The 20,254-nt window shown below is 40.3% G+C and overlaps 1 protein-coding gene across 2 annotated transcripts in view; it reads right to left on the reverse strand.

Moving 5' to 3' along the window:
• Positions 1 to 819: 819 nt before the first annotated feature.
• Positions 820 to 20,254, reverse strand: part of IL15 (interleukin 15) — a 57,443-nt gene continuing 38,008 nt past the window's right edge. For both annotated transcript variants that reach the window (XM_080937351.1, XM_080937350.1), the window contains 6 exons: positions 11,317 to 11,412; positions 10,222 to 10,319; positions 9,173 to 9,257; positions 4,499 to 4,543; positions 3,393 to 3,530; positions 820 to 1,118 (listed from right to left, as the gene is read on the reverse strand). In XM_080937351.1, the coding sequence (XP_080793477.1) occupies positions 1,008 to 1,118; positions 3,393 to 3,530; positions 4,499 to 4,543; positions 9,173 to 9,257; positions 10,222 to 10,319; positions 11,317 to 11,328 (489 nt within the window). In that variant the 5' untranslated portion in view covers positions 11,329 to 11,412 and the 3' untranslated portion in view covers positions 820 to 1,007. The remainder of the gene's footprint in view (positions 1,119 to 3,392; positions 3,531 to 4,498; positions 4,544 to 9,172; positions 9,258 to 10,221; positions 10,320 to 11,316; positions 11,413 to 20,254) is intronic.

Raw genomic sequence — 20,254 nt, forward strand, 5'->3', positions numbered from 1 at the left:
CATGACCAGCTCTCCAAGAATGCTAGAGATGCAAATGTGGATCCTCATGCTTTTGAAGGATATATTCTCACCCTAGAGCCATTTCTCTAGCACCTAGGAACAACTGTATTTTTGTCAAGCCAAATGAAGTCCAATAAATCAGCCCCTTAAAAAAACTCAAGTGTGTGTGAGACATTAAAATTTTTGAGAATAAAAGAAAACTGTGGAACGGTGATGTAAACGTCAGTTTTCTGTGTATTCTTGTACTTTCCTTGAAGGACTATCATCCTCAAACAAAATGATGCTCTGCCTTTGCTACAACATATAAAGTAGGGAGTAGAAAATGCCTCAGCTTAGAATGTGCTTGCCACCCAAGCATGATGACTTAGGTCCAGATCATCAGCGCATGTATAAAATGCCTGAGATGTGCCAAGTGCCTGTAATCCCATGTCTATGGAAGTAGAAACAGAAGGATGCCCAGGGTTCATTGGCCAGGAAGTCTCACTGAATTGCTGTGGGTTCCAGGTTAAGGAAAAGACACACAGCCTCCAAAACAACAACAACAACCAAGATAGAAAATGATGAGCAAGGCACTCGAGATCCACCTTTTGCTTTGACACACTGGTGCATGCATGCACTGCACCACACACACAAAAACATAGACACACACACAGACAGACATATACACAAACATCACACACAGCTGAATACACATTAATAAAAAGGGCAAAGTAAGAGTTAAATTTCAACTGATAAAATAGTCAAACAACTTTATTCCACATCTTCTGTTTATATTACAAATTATGTACAACTGAAGCAATAAATTAAAAATAAGCAAGCAAAAATAAGTCTGAAGAGTTGTTTCCTTCTCTTCATTTCCGAGAGTTCATGAGATCCAAGTGGCTCATCGGCTCCTTGTCCGGAAGTTTCCTTTTCCCAGCAGATCACAAAGGCACGGAGCTGTGCTGCCTCCGAGCAGCAGGTGGAGATGCCTCCATAAGAGAAACACTGAAGAGGCTTGAGTTCAGTCATGATGTGTTGATGAACATTTGCACAATATGTATAAAGCTCTGTAAGAACTCCGTGAAGGTCTTTTCCTCCAGCTCCTCACATTCCTTGCAGCCAGACTCTATAACATTCTGCCAAACAAGGAGGAAGAGTTAGATCTGCAGACAGAGCACATGTCTTCCTTGGGGGTTATGATACTACTGGAAACACATGGTGAGATCTTCAGACAGGAAAACATTGGCAAATTAAATCATGTTTGGAAAAATTGCAAGAAAGAGTCAAGAGATTTATAGGGGCTGGGTAATCCTGTGTAGGATTAAAATTTTTGTAAATGTATAAGACATTCATGTTACATTGTGTTCTTCCTGCTTAAAGACCATCACTGTGTTGTCTCTCTCTCTCTCTCTCTCTCTCTCTCTCTCTCTCTCTCTCTCACATATTTAATATATTCTAACTTTTTAGCCTTTTTATACTATTGTTGCCTAACTATTCCTGGAAAACATAACCATGTTTCTTCTGTTTCCTAGCATTAAGCGCAAGGCCTGGCACGGAGTAGCTAACAGAATATTATGGGTTGATCTGAACCACTTAGGCAAATATCATAAACATAGCTTTGGGGCCAGCTAGAATACTACAAGTGCAGCCACCATGAATAAACATTTTAGACATCATCTGAACTCCGAAGGCTGTGCCAGCAAAAATCACGATTAGATTTCATATTCATTAGGCACTTGGAATTCAGATTCCCCAGTGTGTCTAAGGCACGCAGTGAATGTCAGACACCGCCATACAGTGATAGTGCTCTCACTGGAAACAGTGTCAGAGGGAAAGGCCAACATGCTTAGTGGCTCATCACCGCTGACATGTAAACTGAAATTCCACACAGGTCTCCCAACCATGTCATCTCGTTCACTCTTCCAGTATTGATGCCAAACTGTCACTTTGGGGGTGGCTCCAGCATGCAGCCTAAAGCTCAGCATTGATACTGTGACGAGGTTCCCTGTCACCATTAACAAGGAACGATAGCATATTACAGAAGTGATTCAACCATGAACAGATTCACTTGGTAAGTATCACAGTCGATGGAGACCTGTAAGCAGTGTGTGTCCCGGGAGTTGTAATAGCACAGTGGAGTTCCAAAGAACTCTAAAATGTGTGTACTCTGAGGCATGATTACCAGTGTGGGACTGTGATGAGCCAGGGGCAGCGAGTGAGGATATGGGAAAGCATGGGAAATATGAATAAGTGACATCACTGAGAAGGTGGCGTCTGAGCAGACACTTCTCCATTTGGGAGAAGCCAGGGCATCTCAAGGTCACTTCCCCTCCCTTTGTGTCTAAAGATGTTCCCTGAGTGTTCCTGACATCCAGTCTCTGACCTCTATGTAATTTACTAGCTTATTAACTAACCCCTCTCCACACCAGAAAGAACCCTAGAACCCTCTACACACACACACACACACACATGCACACTTTCTCTGTTGCAACTGTGCTTAGATAGCTAACGAGCCGGTTCTGTCATTCACTGATTAGCTAATTCACATTGCCTCCTTCCTCAGAACAGGTTCTTCTTAAAGGTGTCTTTAGAAGTTCTGGTTAAATGAAATCATTTTGAGGTGCCTCCTGTGATGATAACGTTCTTTTGTTTGCACCTTGTTTTGCTCACTATTCTTGTCCTTCTCAAGTCACAATTCTTTGTACCTCAGGGCAACTTCGTTGTCTAACCCTCAGCTGACCACAGGAGTCACTAGTACCTGCTTTCTTATAACCCTCTCCTGCTCAGGTTGTCTTGAACATTCTAACTAATACTTGATTATTCTACTTTTTCCATTACTTAAATTTTTGGAAGGCAAGAGGACAGAAGCTGGAATAGAATCATGGCTCTGTGCCTTTAGCTGTACAAAGTGGAGCATCTGGTTAGCTTTGTGATTCCCGTGTGCATCAACATTCTAACAGAAATAGAGACAGACACGTGAAGAAAGAGACCAGTCTCTGAGACTGGTTTTGAGGATTTAGTACCTTATCAGTCCAAAGCAAAAATATCAGTGTATGGGGCATTAAGAAAGACCTGACCCAATAAATGCAAGCCACCATTTCTGATGCTAAACACTTGATCACATTCATATCTGCCCACTGTGACCACTTGCCAGTCTGGTGTGTGAAATCAATCTCACTCGACACTAAAACACAGCAGTTGGCATGATTCTGAAACGTCTGTTGACTGTGGGGTTCAACAAGTTTAGGATTCTGTGCATACCAGCAGCGGTCCCACTTTTGGACAGCACTTCACTGGAATCCAATTCTCTTCCGTGTGCACCGTAGGAGACTCTGCGTATACACAAGTACCTTATCTCTAGCAAGGCAGAAATATCAGATGTGGCTCGATAGGGCCGCCGGCTCACTCACCTTGTTAGAAGACAGGGTGCTGTTGGCAAGGTAGAGCACGTTTCTGACTGTTTCATTAAGAGTCATGTTACTGTATTCGTGTAAAATAACCTGCAATTCCAGGAGAAAGCAGTTCATTGCAGTAACTTTGCAACTGGGCTAAAAAGAAAAGAGCCAGTTTAAAAAAAAAATGAGCAAACAGAAAAGCTTTTTCCAATTATTTCTTTTCACATTGGTAAGAGTAAAGAAAAAATATCAGTGGACCCCATCCAGTTATTTTACAAAGAAATGTAATACCCACACTGCTTAGTTTTAATCATCAACTAGATACAACTTAGGAGATAGTGTTAATGAGGCATTTCCTCTCAGGTTAACCTGTAGGCATGTCCTTAGAAGTTTGCTTTCCTTGTTAATTCACAGAGAAAGACCCAAACTAGTGTGGGTGGCACCATTTCCTAGGCAGAGGGTCTGTGAGAGGTTAAAAATTATTTAAATTTACGTTTTCTAACCAATGGAATTGGAGATCTATGTCTTTGCTTTATCTAGAGTGAAAGGAGGAATCACATGAACAAATGTCATCAGCAACATCAGTGTATTACAGATGAGGCTAGCTCATGCCATAGAAATTCTAGTACATCATTTGGATAGGTCTTTCTCTCACTAGAGACTAGTGAAAAGACCTCTTCCAAGTGTGGAGAACCATTCAAAATACGAAGCATGGGTGCCTTTAATCAAGTCTCAGTAGATGTATGGGGATGTTCACACTGTGGCACAAGAACAAGGATATAAACGATACATTTAGATGGACTCATTTAGTCCCATTCTAGCATCCAATCCTATGATTATCTAACTGCATGACAGAAATATATAAGAGATTTTGTTTGACATTGATAAAAAGTTGTTTTTGTTTCCCCACTGTGATCTGGCACTATTACAAAAGTAGCATTTATGTAGCATTTTGCCAGGAGTCCCCAAAATTCAACACTCCCTCGGAAATGTCATGGGTCAAACACTAAGAGAACCCATCATAAGTTAGATTTTTAAAATAATAACCATTTCAGTGAAGTTATGGGAATATGGTTGAAGAATTGGAAAATAGCAATTCTGAAAAACCTAACTATACTCACATGAAAGTCACTTTCAGTGTATAGAGTGGTGTCAATAGGAATAGACTGAAAAAGAGAAAATGAGGTCATATGAAAATTCCAGATACGATGCTAGAAACTTCCTGTAAACAATAAATCCTGTCTCTTAAATTACATTTGAAATTTTTCGATGGTTTTAACCTCCTGCAATTGTAAAAGAACAACATATTGAGAGACCACCCGACCCTCCTCTGCACGTCCCTGCTGGGACTTGCTTAGCCAGGACACAATTTCCTAGCAGGGAAATTTTATTGATGTAATGTTTCTCCCTTCTTCAGATTTTACCAGTTTTCACCCCCTTGTCCAATCCTAGACCTTTAACATTTCAAAAACCTGAAAGAAGTGAAATTACATAAAATGCAACCTTTTTTTAAGATTAGCTTTTTTTGAGCAGTTGTGTTATAAGGAAAAAATACAGCAGAATATCTGAGTTCTCTTCTGCCCCTTTGTCTGACTCCAGTTTTCCCTTCATGGTTAATGTGCTTCACACACTATGTACATGCATGTGTGTGTGTGTGTGTGTGTGTGTGTGTGTGTGTGTGTGTGTGTGTGTGCGTGTGTGTAGGAACCCACCATTGTAATGGCACACACTGCAGTTGAACTGTGTTAAAGACCACCACACCTTCCCTGCTCTCTCCTTCCTAACCCTGCTAACCAACTGTCTTTTTTTTCCTGTAATGTTATCACCTCTCCACAGACAAATAGCTGAACACACACAACATGAAACTATTAGACTGAATTCTTTAACTGTATACAATGCTTTGGGGGTATCTGTTTCCTTCCTTACCTTGACCACCTAGATCTCTTGTTCTACTGTCTGAATACACCAAAATGAAGAACATGGTGAATAAAAGTGATGAGAGATTTGTTTTCATCCCAGGGGAAAAGCTGTCTTTCCCTCAGTTGCGAGAGTGATAGTTTAAGTATTCTAGCACATATTTTATATTAACTTGAAGAACTTGTCCTCTGTTCCTGTCCTGCTGAGAAATTTTACCTTGAAGTAGCAGTACATCAGTTTGCTGAATCTGCTAAAACAATTTCATATCTGCTGGATGACTTAAATAAAGGCAAGTAATTTTCTGGAATTCTGAAGGCAATCAGTCTCAGAAGGATGTGCCAGGAATGGTCTTCCAAGACTTCTCCCTTTGCTTTATCAATGCCTGTCGTATCTTCTCTCTGTCTTCCAAGACTTCTCCCTTTGCTTTATCAATGCCTGTCCTATCTTCTCTCTGTCTCCTCAGGTTATATTCCTCCTGAAGAAACCCTGCTTGTAGTACAGTGTCCTGTCCTGCCCTTCCAAGAACATCGACCATATTGGATTAGAATCATCCTTATGACCCTGTTTTAACTTAAGTGGCTCTTTAAAGACTCTCTATCAAAAGACAATTACACAATGGAGTATGGACAGTTATTTTAAAAAGTAAAGTCCATCCTGTATAAGATGTGCTGAATTGATCATGTCCTTTCTAAATCAATTGATATGATTTCCATGCACCTGAATTGACTGATAAATGTTGAAATAACAAAAATACTTGCATACATAGAATAAATTCCATATGGTGATGATGAAGAATTCCTTTTGTAATACACTGGTAGATCTGATTTGTTAATATTGTGTTGAGAAATTTCATACTAAATACATGAGAGTTGCGTGTCTTTGGTTTCATATTTTAATGTATCTTTATCAAGTTTTCACAATCCTAAACTGAATTAGAGGGGCTTCCTTCTTCATGCACTCTAAGAAAAAGCTGTATACAACATGAGCAATGCTTGAAATAAGTTTCAGGATGCTGGAGCCAGGCAAGTTGTTCCTGAGAGTTCTTCTAAGAGGTTCTACATGGTGAGCTGAACAATGGCAGTGGTTGTAGTAGCACTTGAACCATCAATTTTATCATTTTTATGTTTGGGGAGTTTATGGTTCTTACACATCCTGTGCCAATCGCCACCAATCCCAGCCATGGTGCAGAAAACTGGTACAGTCTCTCTTATTATTTGATGTTTATAAATTTCATTCATTTTTTTCCTATTAGTACCTTTATGTTTCATTGATCTGCCCTCCTGCCTTCCTGATTTCAGCTTCATTAATGCCTGCTCCCAGATCTCTTCCTTCCTTCCTTCCTTCTATTTGTATTGAAATCATTTTGTGATTCTTCTAATTTGGTAAGACGTAACTTCAGTTGCTGGCTTGATGCTTAGCACTTTGCCTCTTTTCTAGTTCATAAAGTTCCCTCATCTATAGCAGTTCACATAGTAACAGACCAAATTTCATTTTATCCATTTCTGTGAGACTGTTTGCATTAATTTGGGAATTAGTCTTTGAACCACTTAGAAATATATTGTTAAATTGCAAATTTGGGGAACTTTCCTGTTGTATTTTTCATCTCCAGTTTGATTCCATTGTGTTCTAAACATACTTTCTACACACAGTTCTGGTAGTTCTATGCCCCCTACTTTATGGCTTGGAAGATAGTCTTGGGAACTGTTCTATGTGAATTTCTAAAAATTTGATTTGATGCCATTAGTCAGAAAGTTTCATGTATAAAGTCAAATCTCATTATTTGGCTTTTTCATGGTTCCTATGTTTTTTGAATATTTTTGCTTAATAGTTTAGTTTGCTATTGGGCAGGAGATGATGAAATCCACAACTGTAATAATAAATTTGTCGGTGTCTCCTCTGAGCTATTAAATTTTTGTGTCATGAATTTTGAGACTCTGTTTCTTGGTGCATATATATTGAAAATCAAAGTTTCTTCTTTATGATTTTTCCTTTGTCATTAATGTTGCTCTTGGCATTAGCAGTTACATTTTCTATCATATTGGCTTTACCTGGCACTAATGAAAGATTAATCATATTCCTGATTGTGACATTCCTCTTCTTGGTATGATTAATGATTTTTCCTTGTACCTGAATATGATAACAATTATGTTAGAAGACTCTTGTCCTGTTTGAGTATTCGGCTTTAATATGCAGTCAGTCACCTGTTGAGATGTTGTGTGCTTGGCCTGACTTATGGCTCTGTGCTGAATTTCTAATGGAAGCTGAGTTCTCAGGACCTCTTCGGACCTTCCATTGTAATTCCCACTCCCTACAATAAGAGTCACTTCTTTAGACCAGGTTACTTAGTCCATGAGGACAAAATATACCTTTCAGAGTTGCCATTTAGGATGATTTCTAACCTTTCTTGATTAGGTTCAGCAGAACTTGCTACTAGGTCATCTGGCATCTCTATGCAGAAGAAGATGATCTACAATCCCAAGGAAAAAATACTTCCTTCAAGGGCTAATGTCCCATTGGGTCCCCTTCTTGTAACCTATAGATAAATACATTTCTGACTTGTAAGATGGAAATTCAATTTATTTTTTTTTTATTCCTTGAGTCATTCTTTGACATTTTTGTACACTTGTTTTGAAATTTACTCTTTTTCCAATCCCTTCTATGTCCACATCCTTCCCTACCCACCAGACTTTGTTCCCTCTTCTTTTTTCTTAATTATGATCTGTGCTGTTCATATACTCATGTTAGATGTGTGGCTAACCACTGTTGCTAGGTTACCTAACTAGGGACAATACCCTTGAAAAAAGCTTACTTTTCTTCTCTCAGGAACTACTAATTGCCAGCACATCTTCAATTGGGAGTGAACTTTCTGTTAGCTTTCACATTCCATGTTGGGATTCTATTTGACTTAAGATTATATGGGTCTTGTGTGTACGTGTACTGTCAAATGTGCCTGTGTTCATATGGTTCATATATGCAGCTTCCCTGTTGTGTTGAACAAACACTGTTTCCTTGGAGTCATCTACTGCCTAAAGCTCTAACAAATTTTCCAATACCTCTCATACAGAGATACCTGAGTCTTGGGAAGGAAGCCTGGGATACAGAACTCCCGTTTAGGGCTGAAAACAGTGCAGGGCCTCATCCCCTGCACCTTGACTGTTTATGGTCTCCATGCTGATCACCATCTAGTACAGAAAGAAGCTTTTGTGATAAATTTTGAGAAATACATTAATCTATGGATATAATGATATAATTAGGCATCACTTTCATGCTGTTTTCAGCAGAAGAATGGTAATCGGTTCTACAGTAGACCCTGGACCTGTCTACACACAGTTCTTGGCTCTGATAAAGGTGTAAATCTTAACAGTAGGGAGAAGTGCAATGGAATACTGCCCTCTGGATCTAATGTGGTTGTCACATGCATGAACTCAATGTGCTGTTTTCTGCACAGATGTTGTTTACCAAAATAACAGCGTAAAGAGGATGTGCTCTCCTGGCTCCTCCTCCTCTAACGACCTGTTGGCATGTGGTAGCTACTGAGAGGATAAGAATTATTCTCTTTTGTTGGTGTCCCACTTTGTGTGTGTGTGTGTGTGTGTGTGTGTGTGTGTGTGTGTTCTAGTGATGGCCTCATGGCCATATATGTCCTGGCAACATTAATTGGACTTAGTGGGTTGTCAAAAAGCAAGAACCAAAAGATGCAAAGTTGGGAGTGGACACAGTGGGGAGATAGAAGAGGTCTTAAGAGGAGATAATGGGAAGTACATATAATCACATTTTACTATATATATTTATATGTATGAAATTTTTGAGAATAAAAGTTATAATACAAACAATATATATTAAATATTAAAAGAAAAAAATTAAAAATGTATACTCACTTGAATAAGACTTTCAATTTTCTCCAGGTCATATCTTACATCTATCCAGTTGGCCTCTGTTTTAGGGAGACCTACACTGACAAAGCTGTAAGAAGACACAAAACCAAGCACTTTGGAGAAGGGTGCTATTGTCTGACTAGGTAGATAAGCAACAGAACAACCAAGGTCATTTAGCTTCTCACTAGGAAAAAGTCCCATCCTATTCTGTGCCTATGCATCTGACAGCCTGGTGGGTGAATGGAAATATCAAACATATAGTACAATTTTGATAGTCTAAGCTAACTTCGGGAACATTGTCCAACTACCCAACCTTAAGGATCAGGGAAAGGTTAAATGAATAATTTATAAATAATCACATTCAACTTATCACAATAATATCGGAATAGCACCTAATCTGTGCCACAACACAATGAATGTTCTTGAATTGATTATTAAGTACAGGCTCAATGAAACTTTAGGGCTAGTAAGTGGAAAATCTTGAACTCTAAACACTTTTACTTAACAACGGTGAGAGGGAATGTCCCTTATTCATGATGCCCACAGTAATCTAATGTCAGGGTGGTCTTATAGTCACTGAAGATTTGGATAAATACAAGATGGATGATCACAAGTTTATTCACTTTGGTTAAAACTCACATTTAATATCCAGAATAAAAGACACATTGATCACGTGACTGTGGAGTGATTCTTAAAGCCCCAGGTAAAACAGTTATTCTAAAAAAAGATCAGGAACAACCATGTCAGCCAATGACAACCCGTCTAATGAGGTCAACTTATATGCATGATATCAGCATATGCAATACTTATAGCAAAAAGCTCAATTGCCTTAGGGAATGGAATACTCATGGAATACTGCTAAGGTTCCAAAATCCTCGGTTAAGGATTCACAAGTCTTCCCAAGCTCCACAGTCACCTGATATCCTACACTGAAGAGTGAAGACCTTACATACAAGGAAACTGAACACAATACAGTTTCAACACCAGGACACTCAGGGACAAATGATTATGGCTGCTAACATGATTACAGCTATGGTTAAAGATGAAATTACCCCAAAATGAAGACATGAATGCCAGCCTCAGTTAAAAAGTGACTGTTGAGAAGGAAACACAGGTAGCACGAGATGGATGTATTCCTCATATATGGTTTCTGGAAAACATAAACGTAGACAATATGGTACAATATTTCTAGTTAAAAACATGGGAGACTACATTTTGTTGTATTTTAGGTCCAACATTTTAAAGGAATCATTTCACAATCAACACTCTTTATGGAAACAGTGAAGTCTTCGTGAATCTTCTGTTTTGTTTTATTCTAATCTCCAGTTGTCCCTATGCACAATATCTCCAGGAGACATTTCTCTAGTGGAAGGTCAATGGCAAACTGACGTTCTGAGCAATTGACAAGCATGCTCAGAGTAGCTTGGGGCTATTGAGCTCTGTCTGTCTTCATTCCTTTCCTCTCACCCTTCTCCCTTTACTAACAGACTACACAGTGTACGCAGCACAGATTAGAACATAACACAACAGCAAGCGCACTAACTGAACACTGATTTCATGCAAATACAGGAAAATCAAAAGACATACTATCACATGGAGAAAAACTAGATAAAAAGTATTTGGGCCAGGGCTAGAACTGATGCCCTTAATCCTAGGATGAGAGAGACAGAAGCAAGTGAGTTCTGTGAGCTCGGGACTACGCTGGTCTATATAAGGAGTTCCGGGTGAAATCCTGTCTCAATAGACCCAGTTTTAATTCTCTGACCGGACTCTAGTGCTGGCGGAGCCTTTATAGAGAAAAGTGTCAGTCAACACCACAGACTCCAGGAGTCTGTACTCTACGTAAACGCTGTGAAAAGGTGCGTAACACCAGAGCTCGCCCTCGGACACACAATGTAGAGAACACAAGGGGCTGAGTGAACTATAGCAACACATTAGCAATGGCACAAAAAACACAGGCAAATTGTTGGTCTTGTTTCCAAAGGCCCATGTTGACAATTTTTAAACTCAGGATAAACCTCAGAGAGACACACCTCTGTCACAGCTGGAGATGTTTAGAGAATAATCATGCCACTTATCATAGAGTTGGGATTAAGGTGACCTTATAAGAACAGAGATATTCTACTTTTGTCTGCTTTATTCCTTACCAAACTTTTCATTACTTAATGCCCAGGTAGGTGCTCAAGTGTTGAAGAAGAGCTGGCTATCGCGATGGGCTTCCAGCGGCCATCCATCCAGAACTCCTGCAACACAACCAGGGAAAAGGATGGTGGTCAAAACACAAGCAAGTAAGCCAGCAGCAGACAAAGGCCTGGTACCTGTGCAGCACCTGTTTCTCATGGTCCACACTGTATCTTCCTTAACACAAGGGTCAGATTTAGCCCTCCAGAGCATCATTTGGAAAATCTGACCTGGCATCACAGAAATCCCATGACTGCCAGGACTAAAGACCAGGTTTGTCTGAGTACAAGGGAAAAAGTCATTCTCTCACACAGTGTCCCAGGTCTGACAGACTTCAAGGCAATCTCAATCAGAATTAGAGCAACCAAACAGAAAGGTTCACCTAACCACCAACTGGTAATTGAATTACAGCAACCACCACATCTACAGGCTTCACAGAGAGGTGGTAGGTGTGCTTTTTAAAATAAATTTTAATGGGAACACCATTTGTGAATTTCCTATATAACGAAACTGTGGGTAACTTTTTCTAAAACAAAAGAGAGGAACATGTGATGGATAAACACTCCCATTTCAACTCCATTTTATTAAAACATTCAGGCTCAAATATGTCAAGCATGGATGGTCTTGCTGTCCTTAAAACTGATACACACCAGTTGTCCTTGCCAATGAAAATATCAAGATCTGTTGCTTCAGTAATATAATTTATCACCATCAATTATCTCAATATTTTACACATTTCAGATGCTTCCTAATGTTCAAATATTTGCTGTAAGTTATGTGCAATACATTACTTTTACTTTTTACATTTAATCTGTGTGTGTGCTTGTGTGCATGTCTGTGTATGTGTGGTATATATGAGAACTTTCTATCTCTGTTTCTCTCTCTCTCTCTCTCTCTCTCTCTCTCTCTCTCTCTCTCTCTCTCTCTCTCTGTGTGTGTGTGTGTGCGTGTGTTTGTGTAGGCTCATGCCCATACCATGCTATAAGTGTGGAAGTCAGAGAATGAATTGTGAGAGTTCCCTCTCTCCATCCACCACTTGGGGTTCTGGGATCAACCTTAGGTCATCATGCTTGGCAGCGAGCAACATTACCTACTGAGCCCTCTGGTCATCTTGTTTATAAAAACCCTAACATTTACCATGGTATAAAACAAGTTACTAGACATGTGTGGGTTGTACACATGCTTCCATGAAGTGTTAACCCATGTTCCTTGCAACACTGGCACTAGGCTTCCCCTCTAGCAGTGGTTCATACATTAAACAGAAAGGCTGGTTTACATCTATGGGTGATGTTTGTCCCTAAAGCCTAAGTCCCCTGAGCCCACAATGAAAAACACAATCAGCAAAGACTCGAGGGTCAGCCAGGTTTTTCCACTCAGCCTTCACTGACCTTTGTAAGGTATGTTCTTAACTGCCTTGCTTCCATTCCAGTAGTACTCAGCCCTATTTTTGATCTTTGTCTGGGAAAGTGTTCTGACTGTCGTCCTTTTACTAAGGACCATGACTTTCCAGGTGAACGGTACCAAAAGCCTATTCTGTTATGTCTGTGTTATGTCTGTGTGTGCTCCAGGCATGGCAATTCACAAGTGACAGGTGACCTGGAACAGGCAGAGAAATGGATTAAAAATCAAGTATGACAAGTAAGAACAGACCAGACAGGAGCAGGGACTTGGAAGTACTAAGGCTAGACCTGAACAAGACGATATCCACCCAAGCGGTGTATTTACAGGGTTGAGTCATTTTATTAACAGCATAAAAGAAGGGCATAATGGTAGACACATTATCACTATTGTACAAATTAAAGTTATTTTCTACCCAGGGTTAGATGATAAGTACTTCATACTTTGAAAGTCCTGTAGTTTTTCTCGTGATTACATGAATAGCCACTGTGGCTTGGAAGTGGCCTCAGATGGTGGATCAAAATAGGTGGCCGGAGCCTCCCTCTTACCAACTGAGAGACCAGGTCTTTCAACAAACAAGCATTTGTTTTGCTGATGACATCTGGACCCTATGCATCCCTTACTCCAGCTTCATTTGAAGATGGCTGAGAGGGTCCCATCTTTAGTTGTCTTGTACCTTATGGTGACAGTTCTCCAGTGACTATTGCCCAGATGCCCTGAGAAAATGTTAGTGGAGATATTCAGGAATCTCACCCAGTTCCCATCAGAATGAGCTGTTATGAAAACACCAGCCCGGATTACTGTATAGCCATGTGTTCTTTCCTTCTTGTGTGTACTTTTACCAAGGGGAATCCACATACAGTCCAAATGACACTGTGACCATGTGACACATTAATGAAGCTGCTTGATGTTAGACTTTCAACTCTGAGGCAGTGAGTTAAGTATGCATCTTTCCTTTAGAGGTGCCCGGCTTCAGGGATGTTAGATCTTACAGTTCACCACAAGATAAAAACAACAAATGACCAGTTAGGATGTTCCATGTTTTTAAAATATCACCTCTATAAAGATATGCACATGATAGGACCTCAATGTGGTATTCTAATAGTTAAACTACAATAAAAACTCAGACCACAAGTTGATTTCTCAAACTGTGGCTCTAAGAAAATAAACAGCCCTTGTAGATGAATGAGTTGTTTTGCAACTCTGGCTATCCGTGCTCACACTCCAGGGAAGGGGGGGCTGTTGATTCCGAAAATGTAAGAGTTTAGTTGAGTGTATGCAGGGGTTCCATGTTAATGGTTAACTAGCTAAGTACTGGGCTGTTCACTAACCATTAAAAATGCCCTCTCTCCACTTCCCCAACACACAGACTCAACAGAAGCTCTATCAAGAGGGTGTTTGATTGTTGCTTCCATATCTGAATCTCCAAATATCTCTTCAATCCTATTTGACCCCCACACTGAAGCTCAGCGTTAATCTCTCCACAAATCTATTCTCTGTGTTTTAGAAACCTCAGCAGAGATCAAAATAAAAAAGATTTGTCTGAAAATGTCTTAAAAGCCCTCCTCCTAAAACTCTCTTCTGTGTCTCTAACCTTTTCATTTTTATATAACTGCTATTGTGAGAACCAAACAAGGAAACCCTGGAATGTGTGTCTACATGTTTCTGTTCCTCAGACTGACTTCAAGACCCCTCTGTTAGCAAAACCCTACTGACACTAAGTTTCTTGGATATGATAGTAGCATATTTTAAAACATCTCTAGATTACCCATAATACTGAATTCAGTATAAACATTATGGAAATGAATGCACTAAAATGGTCAAGAAATAATGACAAAGATATAAAAATCTGTGCATAGCCAAGAGGCTGGTTAGAATGGGCTTGGCCCAGGGAGTGGCCCTATTAGTAGCTGTGGCTTTGTTCGAGTAGGTGTGTCACTGTGGGCATTTAATACCCTCTTCCTAGCTGCCAGGAAGCTAGCCTTCTGTTTGCTTTCAGATAAAGATGTAGAACTCTCAGCTCCTCCTGCACCATGCCTGCCTGGATGCTGCCATGCTCCTGGTTTGATGGTACTGGACTGAACCTCTAAACCTGTAAGCCAGCCCCAATTAAATGTTGTCCTTGGTTATGGTGTCTGTTCACAGCAGTAAAACCCTAACTAAGACAGTCAGATTTCCCCCAAAATCTATTTGATCTGTGGCTATTGAATCATGGTGTTGACAGAGCCAGCTTTTCGTGGCAGGTGGGAAGTGAGCCAGAAGTTAAGCACTTGAGTGACTCGTTCCAGCTTCCTACAGTGACAAAAAGCAAGAGCAGAGAGAATCTGCATTCCACCCGAGCAACAGTCATTACACACATGGTCCACAACCCCTAACTTCTCAGGACTTTCTAGTATTGGCTTTGTACTCTGAATGGGACACTGTGCAAAAGAAAGATGTCAAACCCAGAACCTTATAGAGCTTACAAATCACTGATCCACTGATTGCAAAAAAAAAAAAAAAAAAAAAAAAAGATGCTTCTGAGAAATATATTCTAGCCAGAAATTTTTGGTTAAGATGGATTTGATCAAATGTTTCATGTGGAAAAGATATAACTGTTGATAAAAATATTTTATGTGAAAAACTCAATTTCCACTATTTCTCACAGTTATATTGTCTAACAAGGCTGGAGAGATGGCTCAGCTGTTAAGGGCACTGACTGCTCTTCCAGAGGTCCCGAGTTCAATTTCCAGCAACCACATGGTGGCTCACAACCATCTGTAAGAGAATCTGATTCCCTCTTCTTGCATATAGGTGTACATGAAGATATAGCACCCATATACATTTTAATTAATGAATGAATGAATCTTGGGGTTCAGATAGCGTAAGGAGAAAACTGACTCTAAGTTGTTCTCTGGCCTCCATAAGCTCCTGGTATGTATATACTCCAAATGAGGACACAAATAAATAAGTAGATGCTATATTATCTACAAACTAGAAAATTTAACCATTATTAAATATTTCCTAGATTTTACCTTTTCTTTTGAAAAAAATCACATAATTTAAAATATTTAGTTTTATGTACCTGTACCTGGATGCAGTACCTGAAGAGGCCAGAAGAGGGTATCAGACCTTGCAAAATGTAGGTTAATGGTGGTTATGAGTCCACCTGACCTGGTGTCAGAAACCAAATGCGGTTACATTGTAAGAGCAGCAAGCATCTTAGCTTCTGAGTCATCTCTCCAGCCTCTCCAGCCCCCAAGACACATACCATAATTTTAGAAGTACATAAGCAGACAGCAAATCTGGGTATTGTTTATTAGTAACTTGTATGTGGTAGTAACAGTTAATCTTTTCTTGGTATTTGAACAAATATTCAGAAAAAATACAACTCAGCAAAATGTTTTTGAAAAGGAAAAGTACACCCAAGAGCAAAGTCCCACATTAATAATCTCTCCCATACAGAAGAGAAGTTTCATGGCTCCGATGCTGACTATTTAGAATTGGAAAAACTGTCTGCAACACTCATATCTCATTTTACTTTACTTCAATAAATTCTGACATTAACTTGGAGTTTGTGGACAGTATCCTGCCAGCAGAAAACAATGGCACAACCCCTGGGCATCCACACAACAGATCGATGTCGGAGAGTGGTGCTCTGGCTGTAGAGAAATCTTGCAGAAACAGCCCTCAGTCAAGCCCCAAATGACTCCTCAGGAGCATGCACAGAAACACTACACACACCAACACTGACACAGTTAGAAACCAGACACGTGCTCGTCTTGGGAGATGTAATTGATTTCACAGTTTCCAATAGAGACAAACAGCACAGAACTTACAAAGGGGCAAAAGGCTCATTCAGAATCTGTTTGCCTCAGTTTAGCTCCTTCAGTCACTCGGGAAAAGAGGAGAAATAAAAATGTGCTTCCTAATAGCAGACAGCATTTGGGCGTCAGTATTCCTTGTGGCGTGATTAGACAAGTAAACAGCTTGGTAGGGTGATTAATTACTCTTAAATTTATTTTCTTATTTTCAAAGAGAAATGGCTCTGTTGTTAGGTTTTCTTTTGAATACCAAGTGTCCTGGATGGTTTTATGCCACTTTGACATAAGCTAGAGTTATCAGAGAGCAGGAAACCTCAGCTAAGCAAGTATCTCTGTAAGGTCAGAATGTCGACAACCTGTAGAGCATTTTCTTATTCAGTGATTGCCCACTGTGAGTGGTGCCACCCGTGGACTGGTGGACCAGGGTTCAGTGAGAAATCAGGATGACAAGCTACAAGCAGCCCTCTTCCATGGTCTCTGCACCAGTTCCCGCCTCCAGGTTTCTGCCTGGCTTTGAGCTCCTGCCTTGGTTTCCCTCAGTGGACTGTGATTCAGGATCTGTGAGCCAAAGAAACCCTTTCCTCTAGGAGTTGCTTTTGGTCATTCCAGAAATAGTAACCAGAACTAAGACACCAAGCAACCTCTTTCCAGACCAAATGAAAGATTACTAAGACATGTTATCCTTTAAAGAATTTTTGCTCTTTTTTTGTAGACGTTAATCTACAAAATCAAACATGCCAACTGCTAAGGAAAACTAAAAGGAATAAAATGTTTCGTGATTTGTCTTATAGAAGAATTCAAAGCAGCAATTCAAAACTGAGTGAAGAGAGGAAGGAAAGAAAGGGAGGGTGAGGAGGGGAGAAAGGAAGGAAGGAAAGGAGGGAGGGAGGGAGGGAGGGAGGGAGGGAGGGGAAAGGAAGAAAGATAGGGAAGGCACGGGGGAGTAAGAAAGGAAGGGAGGGAAGGAAGAAGGAAAGAGAGGGAAGGAAAGAGATAAAAGGAGGGAGAGAGGGAGGTAGGGAGGGAAGGGGAGAGAGGAAGAAAGGAAGGAAGGAAGCTATGTTGTAAGGGATATAAGCAGTTAGTCAGACATCACACAACTAATACATGATAGAATCATCATGCTGCTGAACTAGAGAGCATTTTAGGTGTTCAGCGGGTCATTCAGATATCACCAGCGCCAGCACGTTTGAGAACAAGGCCGTGAGAGGTCAAGGGAGGGTCTGTGAGGTGAATCTGTGAGGAAGAGTACCTGGAAGCAAGATTGGGAACCTCAGTTTAGACATCTGTACCCATGTGCTTAAAGACAGTGACTACTTTTTAAAGAAAGAAAATGTTGGAACAAGAATTGACAACGTGGCAGAACTGAGCTGAAAATATATTTGCCACAGTGAAATAGTCTCCAAACCACAGGTACTAAGGACTGGCTCATCTGGAGCGCGATTCAGCAGCGAGGCCTGGGGTAGGAAAAGGGGATGCTAAATGATACATTGGTCATTCCAAATGACCAATGAAGACACCGAAAAGACTTGATTGGTTTCTATATACAGGGGACCGAGATGCATAGACTGTGTGGCCCTTTCCTGCAGGAGGCTGGTAAAAAAAGAGGTCAGAGAGTACCACCATCGGGTGGTAAGGTGAAGGCTATGTCTAAATACCCAAGTCAAACACGCCCTCAGTAAGACTAACACGAGAGCTTTGCTAGTTCACTGGTGGCAAACAGGATAGCAACACAGAAAGACACGTTCCAATCAAATTTTATGAAAGTTTACTTTACAGCCAAGGCACATAGCCATCTCCGGAAGCAGTTGTACAACGCTTTCCATCCCGTGTCTTGACAGAAGCAGCATCTTATACGTCTCGGATAGTTTGAAAGAAAGAGACAGAGCTGTTGATGTATTTGCCCCATAGAAGGATGCTCAGAGACAGGCAGGGCACACTTCTGGACATGTTATTGGTGGCCTGTCACTCCGTCTCACACACAGTCACGCTCCTCCCTCCGGCTACAATAAGACATGCTATCAAGCTGGGAAGCCAACAGGTCAGCTTCCAAAGCACGTGGCCCCCGTGGTCCCCATAACAGAATCCTACGGCTTTATGAAGCCACGCACCGACAGAACAGCCATGGAAAGAGGAAATAAAACCAAATGAAAACATAAACAGCTGTTTCCTTCGCACTGTGGCAACACTGCAAATGTAGAGCAGGACATGCGCTTGCGCAGTGGAGGCTCCTTTTGAATATTTTGTCGTACGCCAATTGGCGATGCAAATGGGTTCATTCTGTGTTGGTTGTTATTTTCCTGATTTTATTACCAGGAAAAAAAGTCTTTCCCTACGTGCATGTTGCTCTTAATATCCTTCTCTTCCGGGGAGAGAAGTTATAGCTCAGGCCCGATTTATAATTTTACTGTTCATTTAATTTCCTTTAACGATTTAAAATGTTATGGAAAGGATTTGACTTGTCAAAACTGAGCCATCCGTTTCAGGCATAGCCCATTAAAATGACAGCACGGAGAGTTCTCATAATCTACAACAGAGAAAAGGGCAAGCCTAGCATGTCAAAAGACTGTGTGTGTCCACACTAACTACTGTGCACTAACATGATTGACATTCATGCATTATTTTAATAATCTCTGTTGAAGAGCAAAAATATCAAGGTTTCATTTAAAATGCAACCAAGTATGAAGTTTTTAAAAAGGTAGCATTTGATATACATACATATATACATATATATATATGTGTATATATATATATATATATATATATATATATTTATATATATATATATATATATATATATATATGACACAAAGAATAAAGATAGACATATTTGAGAATGAAAAGCCTTTTTTCCCCCAGTGGAAAAGATGATCCCTAGAGATTTGGCACAGCCAGGCCCACCCACTTTCCACGAGGCTTTGCTTCAACATGGAAACACACTTGGAATTTCTCTTTCTCCTTTATATAAGATCAGGGAAGTGATCTCTTTAGGCAAGCCTCACCCCAGCACATGGTAAATGATACTTGGATCATTGACAGTCACCTCAGAATTAGGAATATTTGTAAGTATGAATGCTGCTGCCCAGTGATTTCTACTGAATTGCCCCTAATGAGTTCACATGCAAACTAGCTTTAAGCTGTTTAACCCATAATTCATGCTATTAAGAACACACAGGAAGTGATTACAGTCAGTCAGCTGACTCTCTGAGTTGAGGTGTGGCGTGGTGAATGCCAGGAGAAAAGGTGACTCCCGGATATCCAGCATGGGGACAAACAAGCTGTCAACTAAGGCAGTGGTTCTATCAATGTGCTATTGTCTAGTGCACCAGAAATGAATGTCATCTTTATCCTTTGTAAGATCAGTTTCTCCTTTCGTGGGGACACTAGATCATTTTTTGTTCATGTAAATGTTTGTGATCTGTGGTTAATTATCTGTGGCTATATTATTATCCTGACTGCTATTCCCCTTTTCTCTTTCTCATATCTTTTTTTTCCCTCTCTTGTGCACGTGCATGTGCGTGTTTTAAGACTGGGCATCATTCTGTAGCCAAGCTGGCCCGTAACCCACTAAGAAGCTTAAACTAAGGGCAACCTTCCTGCCTCGGGTACCCAGGCGTTTAAATTACAAGCATGGGTCACCATGGCCAGTTGGCTTTTCTCAATTGATTTTGCATCTTTTGAAGTTCCCTTGATGCCACCAAAC

This window comes from Micromys minutus (genome assembly GCF_963924665.1).
Source record: "Micromys minutus genome assembly, chromosome: 24".
NCBI lineage: Eukaryota > Metazoa > Chordata > Mammalia > Rodentia > Muridae > Micromys > Micromys minutus.